The sequence below is a fragment of the Talpa occidentalis genome, unplaced genomic scaffold (genome assembly GCF_014898055.3).
Source record: "Talpa occidentalis isolate TD23 unplaced genomic scaffold, MPIMG_talOcc4v2.1, whole genome shotgun sequence".
NCBI classification, from domain to species: domain Eukaryota; kingdom Metazoa; phylum Chordata; class Mammalia; order Eulipotyphla; family Talpidae; genus Talpa; species Talpa occidentalis.
This window is the reverse complement of record NW_026555331.1, coordinates 26,458,796-26,477,021: the sequence shown is the minus strand read 5'-3', so window position 1 is coordinate 26,477,021 and position 18,226 is coordinate 26,458,796. Positions and strand designations below refer to the sequence as shown.

General features: G+C 36.7%; 1 protein-coding gene across 2 annotated transcripts in view; it reads left to right on the top strand.

Moving 5' to 3' along the window:
• Positions 1-1,664: 1,664 nt before the first annotated feature.
• OXR1 (oxidation resistance 1) overlaps positions 1,665-18,226 on the top strand; it is a 285,034-nt gene continuing 268,472 nt past the window's right edge. For both annotated transcript variants that reach the window (XM_054692036.1, XM_054692035.1), the window contains exon 1: positions 1,665-1,817. In XM_054692036.1, the coding sequence (XP_054548011.1) occupies positions 1,795-1,817 (23 nt within the window). In that variant the 5' untranslated portion in view covers positions 1,665-1,794. The remainder of the gene's footprint in view (positions 1,818-18,226) is intronic.

Sequence of the window (18,226 nt, the reverse complement as noted above, 5' to 3'; positions counted from 1 at the left end):
CTTAATGTAGCTTGAAAAGTTTCCCTTGTGAAAAAGGGGCAGATGGTGGTTCTTAATAATGTTAGAATTTTGGCTGAAAGCTATGAATTCATATACAAGTGAGGAGACTGATATTAGAAGTTTGTATAAAGATTGTGAATCATCAAAAGGAACAGAAAAATTAAATTTGCCTGAATATCCTAAAGATGTTTTCTGTGGAAAGATTGTATTGATAAGCAACGAATCATTTAAATGCACTGAATGCCAAGCAAAATAAGTCAGAAGGAGAAAGACAAATATCAGATGGTTTCACTCAGATATGGAATATAGAGGGGAAAAAGCTAGCAATCTAACCATAAAATTGAGCCTACCAGAAGTGGGGGTAGGGAGGGTAGAGAACAAAATATGGAGGGAGCATAAGGGACTATGGTGGAAGATCTGGGTATCTTGGTGGTGGGAGTGGTGTGGCAACATATATCTGAAGATGTGTGAATCTGTGCCACTGAATTATATACAGTTTGTAAACCAGTGTTACTTCAATAAAGAGATAATGCAATAATAAAATAATCATCATACATAAAGATGGCAGAAAAAAATATTATTGAATGAAATGATAAATCCATCACCACCAAGGCCTTTTTAAGCATCACATCCAAAAAGTAGACTATTGTGTTATTCAACTCAGTAATAATTATTGAGTGCCTGATGGGTGCATGTCCTTGAAGAAAATGAGATAGTTGTAAGGTGCAAATAAAAGTGTTAGAGTTTTTAGTGGAACTGCCTGTTCTGCTCCCCACGCTCTCTGGTGAATCCTCTCACTCCCCACACCTCTGGCCTATATTCTAGTTCTTGTATGCATAAATAACTCTTTTTTAAAAAGTATGTGGAAATGTTTGTTATGTAAATACACACTGACTTACCACCCACATTACTCAGTATTAATTCTTATTGCTCAGATGTAGTCGGGACCTATTTTGATTAAAGCTTTGGAATGATAACAATGGGTTAAGCAGATTCTTTGATCATTTTGTCACACCATATAAAATTGATTTAGAGAGCATAACTGTTGGACCATAGAGAGAACAATTTGGTGTCACTAAGAAAAACACATTGTGTTTTTTCCTGCATTCTCTATTTCAGGGAATGAACATTTTATTTTATTATTATTTTTTTAAAGTGGAATGCCATATATTTTTTCTTTTGTTTTTTAAAGATTATTTATTTATACAAGAACTGGGGTATAGGCCAGATGTGCGGGAGGGTGAGAGAATTCACCAGAGACAGAGCGGGGAACAGAACAGTCAGACTGACAAAACACACTGCTGAGGGGGATAGCAGGCACGACAGGTGAGGTCTGCCGCGCCATGTGGGACCCTGGCAGGCTGGCCGGGATCAAACTGGCACTGTAGAGGATGCGGACAACTTCACAGCACTGCACTCAACCGCCTGTGCCACCAGGGGAGGCCCAGGGAATGAACATTTTATTAACCTTGAATTTCTTTTAATGTTAAGGCATGTAGCTCATCATAGTGCTGGTTTACTTTTCTCGCTGTTTTAAAACATGTCCAATTTGTATTTTCTGTTGTATCTTAGATCATAACTAAACTAATGATGTAGATGAAATAAATTGGTGAAAAGTCATATAGACCACTTACTGTAGATATCATTTTATTCTCTTCTTTAAGGTCTCATCAGACTGAGTAACTAAGTTGCTTTTGCATCATCTTGAAGCAGAGTTAAAATTCCTAGTGTTGTCTACTTGACCTACTCATCCCCCTGTTGTGAAGCCAAGAGACTTCTCCACAAATTGCTACAATGTCTGTTACTAATTTATCATGGTAAGTGAATATTTCTTAATTTTAAACACAAATACATGTATATTATGAAGCACTATTTTGTTAGAAAGTTGTATGGTTGGAATCAAACGAGGGAGAGAAATTTAAAATTTATTTTCCAGAAATTGTTGCCCAATGTTAGGGTGAGGAAAGCAACCTAGAATTTTCAGCACTGTGGAATCTGGGAATGCTTCCCAGGTTATATATGCCTCCTGCTGTATCCCAGTAATACCCAGTGCCTTTCTTCTAGCATGTCCTGGGGGAAAAAGGAGTAGGAACAAAATATGTGAGTATCCTAGCAAGGGAAGTTATATGATCCCAGTGTTCAAAGAAATCAGTATGGGGTATAGCTGGCAGGATATACCTGTCAGTAACTGCCAGACACCCCCATCTGCCTTTCAGGGCAGCTTCTTTGTGGCCAGAAGTTACAGTAACAGCAACCGTGTTTGTATGATTCTCGTGATTTCCACTTCTGCCAGATTCCCTCTTCCTGGCTTTCTAGCTAATGTTAGAACTGAGTTTACAGTCAAAACTTACTTTCGTCTGTGAACAGTTTGGTCTGCCTACCATGACATTGTACACATGTGACAAGCTAGTGTGCCTAGTTGTGATCCCCAATTGCAATCTAGGAATGCAGAAAATACAGATTCCAAGCTATACCGCTAACTTTTAAATACTTTTAGTATAAGAAACTTATATTTTACATATTAAAAAACATTCTTGCTCAGAAGTTATATGTATGACACTTGCAAAAAACCATGAACTGTTGCATTTTCATACAGAATCTTAAAAAAAAATTCCATTTTGGAAATGTCTCAGTTTCTAGGAAATGATGCTGTGTCAATGTCAATCGCTTAACGAGAACAGTGGGGATTGATTGTAGTAATTGCACTGTGACATAGAGCAGATGTTTCATGAATCTTCCTGTTTAGTAAATAATTACCAGAGGGAGACAATGATTGAGTAGATACGGGTTGAGTTAGAGACAAAGGGATGTACAGAATCAACTGTAGACATCCATGAGCAGGTGACAGGTTCCAGGCTTTATGCTGAGGGAAGGATTGTTGGTAGGAGCAGAGATAATTAGCAGGTGAAAGGAGAAGGCACAAAAAGTTAACAGAGTTAATAGAGTTTGTGCTATATCTATCCTGCAAAGAGGAAAATGCTGTCATGACGAGAGATCCTTGAAAGGACTTTCAGCCCTTCCTTCTTTGATAATCATCATCAATCTCCTCTTTTTAATGCTTATTTTCATAACAGGTAAATGTGTGTGTGTGTGTGTGTGTGTTTTTATTTAACATTCTGGAACATACAGCTTTTACAACATGCAGATGAATTCATTACTGCCATGTCCCAGGCACCTTGACACTGCAGATATTAACCATGCCTCTTGCAACAACCTTAGGAAGAATATAGTATTATTAATTGTATTTCCAAAAGTGGAAAAAGTAAGGCATGGAAAGTTAAACAATTTTCCCAATATGACACAGTCATTAAGTAGTGGAGGTAGGAATGAATACAGGAAGCCCACTGGTGCTCTTAAGACCGCTTAAGCACATCTTTGTGTGTGTGTGTGGGGGGGGTGTCTTCAAGTCAATTGCCTGTGTCTCCGTTCCCAACCAGAATGTTTCCCTTAATGTCCTCCAATATAGATATCCCACAGTATCTTAAAGACCATATGGTACTTGGCAGAGGTAAAGGTAATTATACTAGAGCCAAGTTTTGGAGAAAGAAGACACTGAATGAAAGAAGCAAAGTGGCCAGTCAAAATTTGTTGAGCATCTGTCATGCACCACACCCTGTATTAAACACAGGGATGCAGCATTGATGAAAACTGCTATTAATGGAATTCCTATTTTAGTCAGAAGTCTGATAAGTAATTAGATACCTCTGCTATCATGTAGTAAGCGCTCTAAAAACTATGTCCAGGGTATTTTGAGAGAATAAAATGAATATTTGTTTTTCTTTAAAACATGCCTTATTTTTTTAATAAAGTTTCATCTCTTAAGCTTATGCCTAAAAATAGGAATTATATAATGCAGAGTCAAAGCACTACAGAAAACTATACAGCAAAAATAAGTAATGACCTAAATCCTACCAGTCATAGAAAAACACTGTTACATGGGGCCTCCCTGGTGGCACAGGCAGTTGAGAGGCATACTGTGAAGCTGTCCACAGCCTTTGCAGTGCAGGTTCGATCCTGCCCAGCCGGCGAGAATCCCACATGGCGCAGCAGACCTCTCCTGTCTCACCTGCTGCTCCCCTCAGCAGTGTATTTTGTCAGTCTGCCTGTTCTGTTCCCCGCTCTGTCTCTGGTGAATCCTCTCACCCTCCCACACATCTGGTCTGTACCCCAGATCTTGCCTAAATGAATGAATAAATCTTTAAAAAAAGAAAAGAAAAGAAAAACACTGTTACAAATGCTAAGGTATAGTCTTTCCTACATACATTTCATATTTTTTGCAAAAATGTATCTAAACCATGTGTGATATTGTGCTGTCTTCTACTTCCACTGGGTAATTTCTAAGACCACCTCTCTATTTGATGGATAATGAGTGGTGTCATCATTTGTGAAGACTGGGTGGCATTGTGTGGCAGTTGTGTTACTTATTTCATCCATTTAGACTGTACATTCAGGTGTTTTCTTTATTACTGTAAATACTTCTAGTGTGAGGAAAATTATTCAAATATTACTGGATCACAAGGAACTGTGCCATCCAGGGTACCTGATGGGGTTCTATCTGGTTGTTGCTACTTGGGTTACAGGCATTGACTATGGAGAAAATATGTATTTCTGAGGAGGGCCTGTCTGGTGGCCTAGGGGTTAAGTCTCTGCACTATCACTGCTGTGGCCTGAGTTCAATTCCCAGCCAGGGTGGTAAAACCACATATGGTGCAGCAGACCAGTCCTGTCCTGTCCACTGCTCCCCTCAGCAGTGTATTTCAGATCTGCTTGTTCTGCTCCCCACTCTGTCTCTGGTGAATCCTCTCACCCCCTCACTCCTCTGGCTTACACCCCAGTTCTTCTGTGCTACAAAAAGGTCTTGTCAACTCATCTGTTTTTTTTTTGTTTGTTTGTTTTAGAAGATGACCCATCATGTATGCTTACCCTTCCATCAGATTTAATTCCTCATAAACATTAAAAAATGCTAGTTGTCAAAGATGTTTACTTACAGTTGGCTACTACAATTTTATCAAAAGTCAGCAAAATATTCCATCATGCTTGTCCATAGATTGGAACCATAACAAAGTCTGAATTGTGTAAGTTACTAACATATGATGAAATATATAAGAGGTAAATGGATGGTCTTTATTTAAGATATTTTAGACAGATGTCCCTGGATGTATTTTATTTAGTTTAAAATGCTATCATGAATGCTGCAGGTTCAGGAACATTTTTTTTTTTTTTAAACTTTTTTTTTTTTTAAATATTTATTTATTTATTTATACAAGCACTGCGTATAGTCAGAAGCATGGGAGGGTGAGAGAATTCACCAGAGCCAGAGCAGGGAGAAGAACAGGCAGAAGGACCGAAGTACACTGCTGAGGGGAGCAGCGGGCGGCAGGAGAGGTCTGCGCGCCATGTGGGACCCTTACCTGGTGGCCGGGGAGCGAACCCGGGTTGCAGAGGCTGCAGGCAGCTTCACAACCCAGCGCTCAACCACTGCGCCACCGGGGAGGCCCTCAGGAACATTTTAATAGCAGATGAAAAGTAATTTGAATTATCTTCTTTATCTGAAAGCAATATTGTGTTTAAATCATAGAATTGAGAAAGATGCAAAATCAAAGTGTAGAGACTTTGCTTTGTCAGATGATTCACAACATTTATAATATTTTTATCTATGTTCTCCTTTAATGAATAAATGAAGAAGTGAATTATTCCATATCATTCTTTGGCACCTGCATTTAGGAGAGGAAAAACCTGGGGAAACAGAAGCAGCCTGTTTATTTTAAATAGGGAAAATCAAATCTTTCCTTAAGAGTTGCTGATCCTATTTTGCAGGCAGCAGCAGTAGAGATTTGAATTGTCTCTATTTTTGGAGGGATCAGACCCTGCAGGGAGAAAAATGTGGGATAAGTAGAGATTAAAAGAGAAGTTTTTAACCCCAGAAAAGAGAAAAAAAAAGTCAGAATTGTCAACAGTCTATTATGGGAAAAGAGGAAGGAAAGAAAATGTCTGGCCATAAATTCAAAGCTCAACTTTCTAATTGAAAACAAAACAAGACAAAACAACAACAACAAAACAAAACCCCGAGGCCTTCTGAGCGATAAGAAAGGCTTAATTGGCAAGATACTTGGGTATTTCTCAGCATGGTATGTGCTATGAAGGACCCTTACATTAAGGTGCTGCAATGAGAAAGTGGGTCTGAGAGTCTAAAATTGAAGCATCCTCCTGTAAGTGGGGATGGTAGGCTTGTACAGGGACAGATAGAGAACTGAGAAAAGAAGGAGGAAGTTGAGTTTATGGGAGAATAAATAAAAAGAAAATAACCTTGGAGAATAAAATTGCCCAAATGAAAATCTAAGAAGAATAAAGCCATGTCCCCCAAATTATATAACACTTTAAGTTGAAGTGTGAAGATTTGGATGAAAGTCAAATTTACTGAATTCTGGAAATTTTCTATACATCTTTCTATTCAAAATAGGCCTTTTGAAATTGAAATCCCTTCATTATTAACATGATTAGTACTTATTTTGAATTGTACTTGACAATTTAAGTAAAAACATCATAATTTTAGAATCCCTGACCATTTTTGACTTTGAGCTATGAGTTTTTAGAAATAGCTCTTAAAAGTCAAACATTTATAAAAAACCTCTAGATATTTTTCCTTATAACAGTCTCAAATTATGTGTCCTTGACTGATCAAATAATTAGTAAAACAGAGTTTTATTTTTGTTCTTAAACATTAGTGCCAACTAAGAATGAATCACATTTTGAAGAAAATTGTTTGGCAAGTTTTGGTCTGCTTAGGGGAGTTTGCTTTCTTGTGGAGTTAATGAATCTGAGGTTGAAGGTTTAATTCCCACTGGGACCAATTAGTTCATCTCTTTCATGGTCAAAGTCTACACCTGTAACCTTGACCAGCCCTTCTTCCCAAGCTTGCCATTGGTTACAAGTCACTAGAAACAGCTGATTGATCATCGCCAGTTTACAAGTGTTGGGGAAAAAATATAAACCATAAAATCAAGTGCTCTCCAGGGATTGATAATTAGTCACATATTTCATCTTCCATTGAATATCATCCAGGTTTAGAAATATATGCTTTGAAATATGACTTTTCATCATTCTCAAAGGAATCATAATTTTCTTTCATATGAAAGAACTACAGTGATAGCACAGTAATATTTCCTTAGACTGCAGGATCTTTAAAAGACCGCAGAAGCACAGTGGGCTATTTATTCCAACTCTTACAGCTGGAGTTTAGCAACTAAAAACAAGACCTTTAGGACTTGAACAGTTAAGATGAAGATCAGCGAATGGTAGATGAAGTAATTCATTATTAAAGTAGTAATGTAGGTTAAGATTCATTATTTTCAACATGATTGAGATAAATTGACTGAAAGCTTAAACATCTTTTGCATCAATATATAAAATTTTGAATGATCATGTTATTCTGGTATTCATTATTGTATTTCTGTATTTACTGGATTTTATTTTTGAGATTGTGAAAAAGCATTCAGCTTGATTTTAAAACTGTTTCGCACTTAATCTAGAAGATGTTTTCAACTTAATTGTATGATTACTCTAAAAGTTAGATTTACTCAATTGTATTTGACTTTATGTTCCTTTTTAAAGACTAGGTTTAGTGTTAGGACTGATGTAGGAATTCAAAATAATTCCTGTGTGTTTAAATGAATCAGTATAGTTTAAACCAACCTGCCATTGCATTGTCTTATGTAAGTTAGAAGATGTTTCCATATATTTATAATCATTCATCTCTTCATTCAGCAAATATTTTTGTGTCCCTGCAATGTGAAATGTTCACAATTGTGCATAGGATAATGAAAGAAACACAAGTCTCCCATTCTTATTAAGCTTACACTCAAGTGCAGAAGACAAATATGCATAGGTAAACATATATTGTAATATCCGATAGTGACAAGTATTTAGAAGAATAATCAAGAAGAACAAAAAGAGAGTGAATGATTGTGGGGGTGGGGTGGGAGATTGTTTAGAAAATGTCTTTTAGACAAGATCCCATTGAAGCAGAGAGAATGAAGGAAATATAGAGCTTTAAGGGAAAAACCCCAGAAAATCAGGAAGGACAAAGACCCAAGACTATAATATACCTGTTGTGTTTGAGGAACTATCAAGGAATCTAGAATGGTAGAAACATTTTTTTTTTTTTTTTTTTTTTTTTTTTTTTTTTTTTTTTTTTTTAGATTTATTTATTTATTTTTTTTTTTTATAAATTTTATTGTTATATTCCCCATACAATTGCAGCCCCCCATTCTGACCCCAATCCCTCCCCTCCCGCCCCCGCCCCCCTAAAAGTGTCTCTGGTTCATAGTTTTTTGTTGATTTTGATTTTCACTTTCTTATAGTTATTCATTTTCCTGGTCCCTTATTTAAGTTTTCTAGATTCCTGCTATGAGTGAGACCATCCGGTATTTTTCTTTTTCTTTTTGGCTTATTTCGCTGAGCATGATCCCTTCCAGCGCCATCCATGTTGCAGCAAATTGCATGTGTTTATCTTTTTTGAATGCTGAGTAATATTCCATGGTATATATGTACCACATCTTCTTGATCCAGTCATCTATTTTTGGGCATTTGGGTTGTTTCCAAAGCTTAGCTATTGTAAACAGTGCTGCTATAAACATAGGGGTGCAGGTGTTCTTTGGAATTGATGTTTCTGTGTCCTTTGGGTAAATACCTAGGAGTGGAATTGCTGGGTCATATGGAAGCTCTATGTTTAGTAGGTCCAGAAATCTCCACACAGCTTTCCACAGTGGTTGGACCAGTTTGCACTCCCACCAACAGTGCAGAAGAGTTCCTTTTTCTCCACACCCTCGCCAACATTTGTTGTTGCTAGTTTTTTTAATATGTGCCATTCTCACTGGTGTAAGATGGTATCTCATGGTAGTTTTGATTTGCATTTCCCTGATGACAAGTGATGTTGAACATTTTTTCATATGCCTGTTGGCCATTTGCATTTCCTCTTCAGAGAAGTTTCTTTTAAGCTCTTCTGCCCATTTTTTGACTGGATTATTTTCTTTGTTGTTGTTGAGTCTCATCAGCTCTTTGCAGATTTTTGTGATCAGTCCTTTATCATTAGTGTTGGGTGCAAAAATGTTCTCCCAGTTGGTGGGGTTTCTCTTTGTTTTTGTTATTGTCTCTTTTGCTGTGCAAAAGCTCTTTAATTTGATATAGTCCCAGCTGTTTATCTTTGCCTTCACTATCACTGCTTTGGGTGATGTGTCTGTAAAGATGTCTTTGATGTGCAAATCACGTAGTGTTTCGCCTATATTTCCTTCTATATATTTTATGGTTTCAGGTCTTATGTCTAGTTCTTTAATCCATTTTGAGTTGATTTTTGTGTATGGTGTGAGGTGGTGGTCAAGCTTCATTCTTTTGCATGTAGCGACCCAGTTTTCCCAGCAGAATGGTAGAAACATTTTATAAGTGGAACAGTCCCAGGTACTAAGCTTGGAGAGATGGCAGAGGCCCATGCAAGGCTAGATCATTTTCTAAACAATAGGAAACTTTGCACTCATTTATCAGGTTACAGATGAAATTTCATATAAAATATGAATTTAATGAAATTCAGTGATGTGAAGAATTGAGTGTGAGAGCAGAGTCTTGATCTGATTTCAATTTCAGAAGGAACTCTATGATCAAATTTTATGAAAATAATTCATATTCTTAATATACACTCTGAGCAGACATGATTAATGATACATAATAATGATAGAGAAAAAGCAGTAGGTTAATGAAAAATCTTATTCATGAATATAGCCTGTGTCTCATTATCATCCATTTAAAAACATTCAACAAATGTGATGTCTTTAAATAATTAGGGGTGCAATATAAAGAAGATTTAATCTATAGAAATATTCCATCTTGCTTTAAGGAGTACATGAGTGAAGTTTTTATAAGCTGAGAATCTATTATGTTATCCAACTTAGAGTTTACATTACTTTTCAATCTCTTTCCCCCTTCCATAAGTTTAAGGATGATTTCAGGATATAAACATGAAGGTGCATAGCAATGAAATGTCCATACTGCCTGTTAAATGTGTTTGTGTTTTTTGCAAGGAAGCAGATGCAATACATCTATTTAAGTGCTGACATGTTTTGAAGTATATGTTGGCATAAAAATTACCATGTGTCCTTTGGGGACAAAATATGATTTCCTTTATCATACTGGTTTAAAAAGTTAGACTTTTAAAAAAATATTTTTAGTTGGCAAAATAAAAGTTGCATGCATAATGTTATTCCCACCCACCTACCACCGTGTGTGTGTTCTTTTACCTGAACCATAAAAATCAAAAAGTCTAGAAATTCTATTGTACTGAGAATCATTTCAAACTGGCACAATCCATACTATTAATTGTCAGTGGTATATGATTCAGATCACAGAATACCTTGTATACACATATATCTGCTACTTTCATCTCTGTGGTTGTAGAATCGGTGTATTGAGAAAGCTTGAAAGCAACTTTATTGCCTAGAATGGGATAAAATGTTCTTACAAGTCTATGATATCCAGCCTATTCAGTTTTCCTTTTACTAGATGTATGCAAGTCACTGCTCATGTAAGGAGTCATATCTAAGTAATCCTTCTTCCTGGGTATACCTGTACCATTTTGTGTCTGGAGGGTATTTACACAAGGTTGCAATTCTTTCCTGCCATTTACTTTTATATATTTAACATTTATGCAGCCTCCGTCACTTTTTAATAATTACATTTTTATCAGATAGCATTAATGTTTTTCTCGCTGGTGGTTCAGCAAACTCATTTTTTTATGAGAATGAGTTCTCATTTTACAGAATCAGTTCATGGCTCAGTGTTACTACCACTACTCCAAGTAGTAAGAATTATTTCTGTATTTCACAATAACTAGACTTGAGCTATTGAATGTGTTTTGATTCCCTCAAAATTTGGAAAATTAAGTGCTCTCACATGCACATTTACAGAGGTCACATACATTTTATTGGGTGAATTGAAACTCTTATAAATACTAAGCTGAACTCAAGTGGAAAATTTCCTTGGATCTAGGTCTACTGAGATAAAATGACGCATGATTTTTAGCAACCTCACTGCTAAGTATTTAGGACAGGCCAGTATCAGAGATAGGAAAACCTCCACTGAAAAATGACTTTCTAAAGAGCAGATGCACCATGGTGGAAAGTTGAAGTTCTGAGATATCCACCATCTTACCTGACTGATACTTTTTTTTTTTTTGCAATTTATTTTTTTAAAAGATTTATAAATTTATAAATTTTTATTTATGTGTAGAACTGAGGCATAGTCCAGAGGTGCGGGTGTGTGGGATGTGCGTGTGAAAGAGAGGATTCACCAGAGACAGAGTGGGGAACAGAACAGGTGGATCTACTGAAATACACTGCTGAGGGGAGCAGTGGGCGAGACTGGAGAGGTGTGCTGTGCCATGTGTGTTAGCTCCCTGGCTGGCACATCGAACTCAGGCCCGTGATAGGCGATAGGGCTGAGACTTAACCCCTACACCTATAGCACTGAGACTTAACCTCTTCACCACCAGGGAGCCCCCCGACTGATACATTTCATGGAGGAGGGACATTATTGCATATGATCACATTTTAGCTTTATGCACAGTAGCTGTGTAGACTCTCACTGTAATCAAAAATTGGTTTTATTCCTTCACTTGACAAAAAAAAATTAGATTAGGTTAACTACTCTTGTTTCAGATTACTGATCACTAAATGCTTTCATGGATGTGACATGAAAAAAATGAATTTCAAACTAAGTGAGGTCCCTGGATGCATTTTCATTTAGATATTTTCCCCAAGGTTTTTATAATTTCATAAAATTCATTTAGATACAAATTTTGATCATCTTTTTTCAACGCTTAACATTCGCTTAGTGTTTTTACAGTAAATCAACTAGATATTTGAAGTGACTGTATAGTGTAAAGATGACGATATGAAAAGATTTTAAAAGCATCTATTAATTCACTTTCCTGCCGAAAGCATTCATTATGTTTATTACTTCTGAGAATGAACTGAAGAGTGGAAATTTCTCTTCATAAGTTACTGGTTGGCATTGTTAAGGCATTTGCTCCAAAATATAGAATTTTTTCTAGAAGGAAGCTGTGAAATCATGTAAAACTGATTGCAGAGATAGGATTCATGGACAAGGGCTGGTCATAAAGTGTCTTGTTACAAAATGAGGAAAACAAAGACAATATTGTTCTCATTTTGTGAAGTTTCTCACTTTAGTTTTAAAGGATGTCCTGTGTGATTATATGGCATTAAAATAATCTTCCTCTTATGAATTGATGTGTTAATAAATGATAATGACTGTCCCTAATTGGTAAAAACAAAAGTGGTTAGCCCAAAAATGGGCCTCCACTTCTAATTTTCAGATTTATGCTTCTATAAATCTAGTTCAGTTAACTACTGCAAGCTACAAACCCCAATCAAAAGAATTCAGCCTTTTCTCAAACACTCTCTTGTAAGTTTGCAGCTTCGTGGACTGCCTGTTATGATTCTGGGCTCTTTATATTATTACAAGTTCTTCCCACATTGGAACTATAGCTGTTTCTCTAGTTATTACTTTTTAATTTACTAAGAACCATATAGAACTATGTTATAACATTTTTGCAAATATCTTTTAAGGAACATTAATTCAGTGATATCTGTTTGTATCTGTATCCTGAAGGGTGAGGTAACCACAGTCAAATTATTTTAGGAAACAATAATTCTAACAGTAGATTACTTAATAGCAACAATTCATAAATTCTTTCCTGGGCTCATTTATCTAACAAACTATACATAGCAGTGTTCTATATGCTAATCCATACTAGAGTTATTTAAAAGAGAAGTACAATAACCTGGGTTCCTCAAATTTAGCCCCTGGAGTCTCATATTTTTTGCAGTTGGATTTATTTGGGGCTGCACTAAAATCTTTAGGTTAAAACTATCTTCTTTACCATTACTTTAAGGTTTCTCACGCCTTAAAACATATGAATTCCTTTAACCTCTACTCAGCTACATGCTTTTCAAATCCTTCCTTTCCTTAGTTTGTCTTTGCTTCTGTTGAAAATGTGGTAAATAATCAAATGCAAAACCCAGGTTTGGTTTGATCTCATGCAGTGTTGGGGCTGCTGTCTTCTTCCGGCTCTGTATTCCTGTGGGTGAAAGACAAGCTCGGTTTTGTTTCTGGTTTTGCCACTTTTGTCATGCAGTTGTCAACTATGAACTAGATGTCCTTAATGAGCACATGTCTGCATTAAGCATCAACTTGGTAGAACTGGCCCATAAGCCTGTCACATGGAAAACTTTTTGGAAACTCATTCATTGGATTTTCAGTGAATCTACCCACTCATGCCTATCTTAATTACAGACAGGTTATTGTAGGAATAACTCTGGAATAATGAAGACAGTTATATCGCTCACATAGTCAAGCTTTCTGTTTTGCAGTGTTAGGAGACAAAGCTATATAGCATTGTCAGGGAACACTGAGACAGCTTTACCTAGGGTTGCCCAGAGTTGGGACTGTGGTTTAGGAAATGAAAGCCAGTTAGGATGCAGTAATGTCCCAGTGCCTGTCCTTTTATTGCCCGCTAGCAGCAAATCCTTATTGATCTCCATTGTAGCTCTTTGGCATTAATCTGATTTAGTGATGTTTCACTTTGTGATTTCCAATTCTGCACCTGATACCATTGCCTCATCTCACCATCTATTTTGGGTTCAAGAGTTGGCCCTTTCAGTACACGACTGTCTTATGCAATACTTTTCTCTCAGTCAAACAATCCTTCTACAGCAGTTTTAATCTACCATATGGCTCACATCACAGGCCTGAATTTTTAGTATAACTGTGTTTGAACCAATCAGGATAAATTAGCCATAAGTAAGACCATAAGAAAATAAAATAGATTAGTAGAGAATGGTTCTTAAAGTGTGATTCCTGGGCTAGCAGAATCAGCACCACCTGGAAACATGTTAGAGGTACTACCCTAACCCTACTGGATAAGAAATTCTTGGGGTGGGATCCAGCAGTCTGTATTTTATTGAATTTTCCAGGTGACTCTGATGCATGCACAAGTTTGAGAACAGATGGTATAAAATTGTCTCTTGAGTTGAGATTTATAATGTGGCTGCCAAAAATAATGACTTTGGGTATAATTGATATGCAGAAGATCTTTCTGATAATATTTAGCTAACAGTTTCAGCTGTTTTTTAAGGTTGTTTTTTTACAGGAGGAGAACATTTTCAGCATGTAAGATCATGCTTCCTTTCCTGTTAGCTGTGGCATCCAGTTGATACAAACTTTAGACCAATTTTTTGGAAGACAAGTTAAAAACAATAAGCCTGATTCACTGATCTTTAAAATACTCAATACTGCTGTACACATTCCTGCCCATCTGATTTTTTTAAAGATTTATTTATTTATGCACACAAGAGCTGGGGTACAGGCCAGAAGTGTGGGAGGTGAGAGGATTCACCAGAGACAGAGCGGGGAACAGAACAGGCAGACTGACTGAAATACACTGCAGAGGGGAGAAGCGGGCGAGTCAGGAGAGGTCTGCTGCACCTCCATCTGATTTTTATAGTACTTTTTAGTATATCTGTTTCATTAAAATGAAATTCACAACTGAAACAACTAACTCACTTTAAAAATGCAAATTACTTGTTTTAGTATTTTATTTGTTTTAGTATTTTTAGAGTTGTGCAACCATTTCCACAATCAATGATAGAACATTTTCATCTCCCTTGAAAGAAACTCCATACCCTTTAGTAGTCATTCTTTCTTTCTTCCCTTACCTAACTCCCCCAACCCTAGGCAACCATTAATCTACTTTCTATCTTTATGAATCTGCCTATTCTAGATATTTCTTATAAACAGCATCATATGATATGTGTTTTTTTGGTCACTAGAGTCTTTTACTTAACATGATTGTTTTTTTTTTAATTTAAATTTTATTTTTATATTCCTCATACAATTGTAACCCCCTTATTTTGAGCCCAATCCCTCCTTTCCCCGCCCCCCACCCCCATAGAGAGTCTCTGGTTCATAGTTGTTTGTTGATTTTTATTTTTACTTTCATAGTTATTCTTTTTCCTGGTCTCTTATTTAAGTTTTCTAGATTCCTGTTATGAGTGAGACCATCCGGTATTTTTCTTTTTCTTTCTGGCTTATTTCACTGAGCATGATCCTTTCCAGCTCCATCCAGTAACATGATTGTTTTTAAGGTTCAATCATATTATAGCATGCATCAATGCTTCAGTCCTCCTCATTAGTCTAAATAATATTCCATTGAATAGACATACTACACTTTATTTACTCATTCATAATTTGATGGACAATTAGGTTGTTTCCTTATTTTGCCAAGTATAAATAATGAACATGGGAGGTTTTTTTTTTTTTGTGGCTTTGTGTTTTTTTGTGGCTGTTATTTTAATTCTGAAATTAGAATTAGAATTTTTGGGTCATAAGATAACGCTGTATCTAATTTCTTGAGGCACTGCCAGACTATTTTACAAAGTAGCTACATAATTTTACAAGCTCATATGGTCACACATGAGTGTTCCAATTTTTCCATATTATTGCCAAAATTAGTTATTATCTGTCTTTTTTACAGCCATCTTAGTGAGTATTAGGAGTATCTTATTGAGGTTTTGATTTGTACTTCCTTGACGATTAATGATCATGTTAAGCATTTTTCATATGCATATTGATTATTTCTTCAGAGAAATAACTGTTCAGAGCCTTTGCCCACATTTTAATTGGGCCAAATGTTTATTTGGAAATTACAAAAGTTCCTTATCTATTCTAGATCATGTCCTTATCAATTATAAGATATCATGATAGTTTTTTTTAAAAGATTTATTTATTTATGCATACAAGAGCTGGGGTACAGGCCAGAGGTGCTGGAGGTGAGAGGATTCACCAGAGACAGAGTGGGGAACAGAACAGGCAGATTGACTGAAGTACACTGCTGAGGGGAGTAGCAAGTGAGTCAGGAGAGGTCTGCTGTGCCATGTGGGTAGCTCCCTGCCAAAGAGAAAACAAGGCACCTCTTGAAGCTCCTCAACAGTACTCAGATGTGGGATCCAAACAAATGGAATGTGTCTTGGTCACATGAAACCTGTTGATTAGAAAGAAACTCTCATCCCTCATTGCTTTCTCTTCGGAAGTTTCTATCAAATCATTAGGATTAGTTCATTTTGAAGAAATTTTCCTTATTGTTGAACTTTGTACATTAACGTTCTGTTTGAGGCAAATTTATTCTTTTTATTTATTTATTTATTTATTTATTTATTTATTTATATTTTTTACAGCATTGTTCATTTTTAAACAATATTTGCTTCCCCCCACTCCCTCAGGTGTAGTCCCCATAGAGTTTCCTTCCCCAAGGCACCCGTGCACCACCTCAGTCCCCTGTGCTCCTCCCTCCCTCCCTCTGATCCCTCGCCCTCCTCCTCCCCTGCAGCAGGTCTGTGATTTATAATTGTCCATTTTTGCTTTGTTGTGTTTTGTACTGTTACTATTTTTTTACACAGTCCCTAGCCCCATGTCCTTGGTGTAGTCACATTCTCTCTGAATACTTGGTTTCTTCATGTTAAAATTACAGGATGGAGATAAAATTGAAAGACCCTTTCAACTTTGTTAGTTTGAGTCTTCACATAAATTTGGAGTTGCACTTTTTTTGTTTACTGATCCAGACCACCTCCCCCCAAATTAAAAGCATGAGAAAGAACAGTGATCTAGGGCTGCTTGTTGGCCTCACCTGGGGCCAGACCTCTTGAAAACATTTCAGTAATTTCTGGGACTTTGACTTCCTCCTCCACGTGAACCTTGATTATGATCACTGACCTCACCCAATAGCCCAGCCTTGCCAGAGGACCTCAGCATCTGGTAGTTTTTTCTGAACTCTGAATTCTTTTATCCAGGTCTGTGAACTATAGTGGGAATATTTTGGTGGGATAGGGATGGACTGTGGAAGAGTTTCTATACTACGTCCTGGGCCAGATGCTCTGAAATAAAATCCCAGTGAATTTTACACCTATTTTAGAGCTGGTAATCACCACTTTATAATGAGGAAAATAAAGTTAATTTAGGTTGATGTGGGGCCTCCCTGGTGGCGCAAGGGTTTAAGCACCGCACTGTGAAGCAATCCACAGCCTCTGCAGCACGAGTTCGATCCCCGGCTGGCCAGGGAGAAACCCACAAGGCGCAGCAGACCTCTCCTGTCTCGCCTGCTGCTCCCCTCAGCAGTGTATTTCAGTCAGCTGCCTGTTCTGTTCCCCACTCTGTCTCTGGTGAATCCTCTCACTCCCCACATCTCTGCTCTGTATCCCAGCTCTTGTATGCATAAATAAATAAATCTTTAAAAAAATAATTTAGGTTGGTGTGAATTTATAAATTCAGATCCTTTAGGTAAATAGGGTCTGATTCTACTTGGGTAGCTTATAACATAATTTACCCAAGTAAGCAGAGGGAAGCAGTCTGAACTCTGATAGTTATCATCCAAAGTCTTTGCTCTTAACTACTCTTTTTTTTTTTTCTGGTGCATGTAGACTAACTCTATGTTTATCTGGAGGAAGAAATTTAACACTATTTTCACTTTTTCCTTCGAGGATACCCCAAAAGGTGGGGAGGAGGGAGGCTTGAAGAATATGGGGAAGGAAAGATTGATAACCATATTTCTGGAGGGCCTGTTCATTTCATTTAAGATGTCTATTTTAATGGAAATTGTCTTTCTCATTGTTAATAATAAATGATAATAAAAGCAGTTGTCATTCTTTGAGTTGCTTGTATAATGAGGCAAGAACTTATCGGCATTTTAATTAGATGATAGCATAAAAGATGTTTTTAAATTTCTCCATGTAAAACTTACAGGCACTTTACACTGTTCACATCCTTGGTTTCTGTACATTCAAATTTATTTTCAATAACTGTAATAAGTCATGCTTATTTGGAAATATATTATTGATGACATGTATTACATCCTGTAGGCAGCTACAAGATTGCATTAGAATGAAGCATTGGTTATAAACCAGATGTGTGTCTTGTCATTGCATCATTTGAAATACTGCATTGTGATGAAGTTAATGCAGCATTCACAAATCTATCAGGATTATCTTGTACATGGTTGATAACAACAAAAAGGAGCAAACCATTACTTTACCACCTAGAAGCTGACAGTGCAGCATGTGTTGAGTGCACACGTTTGGTCAAAAGATAAATAGATGATGAAGACTAAAAC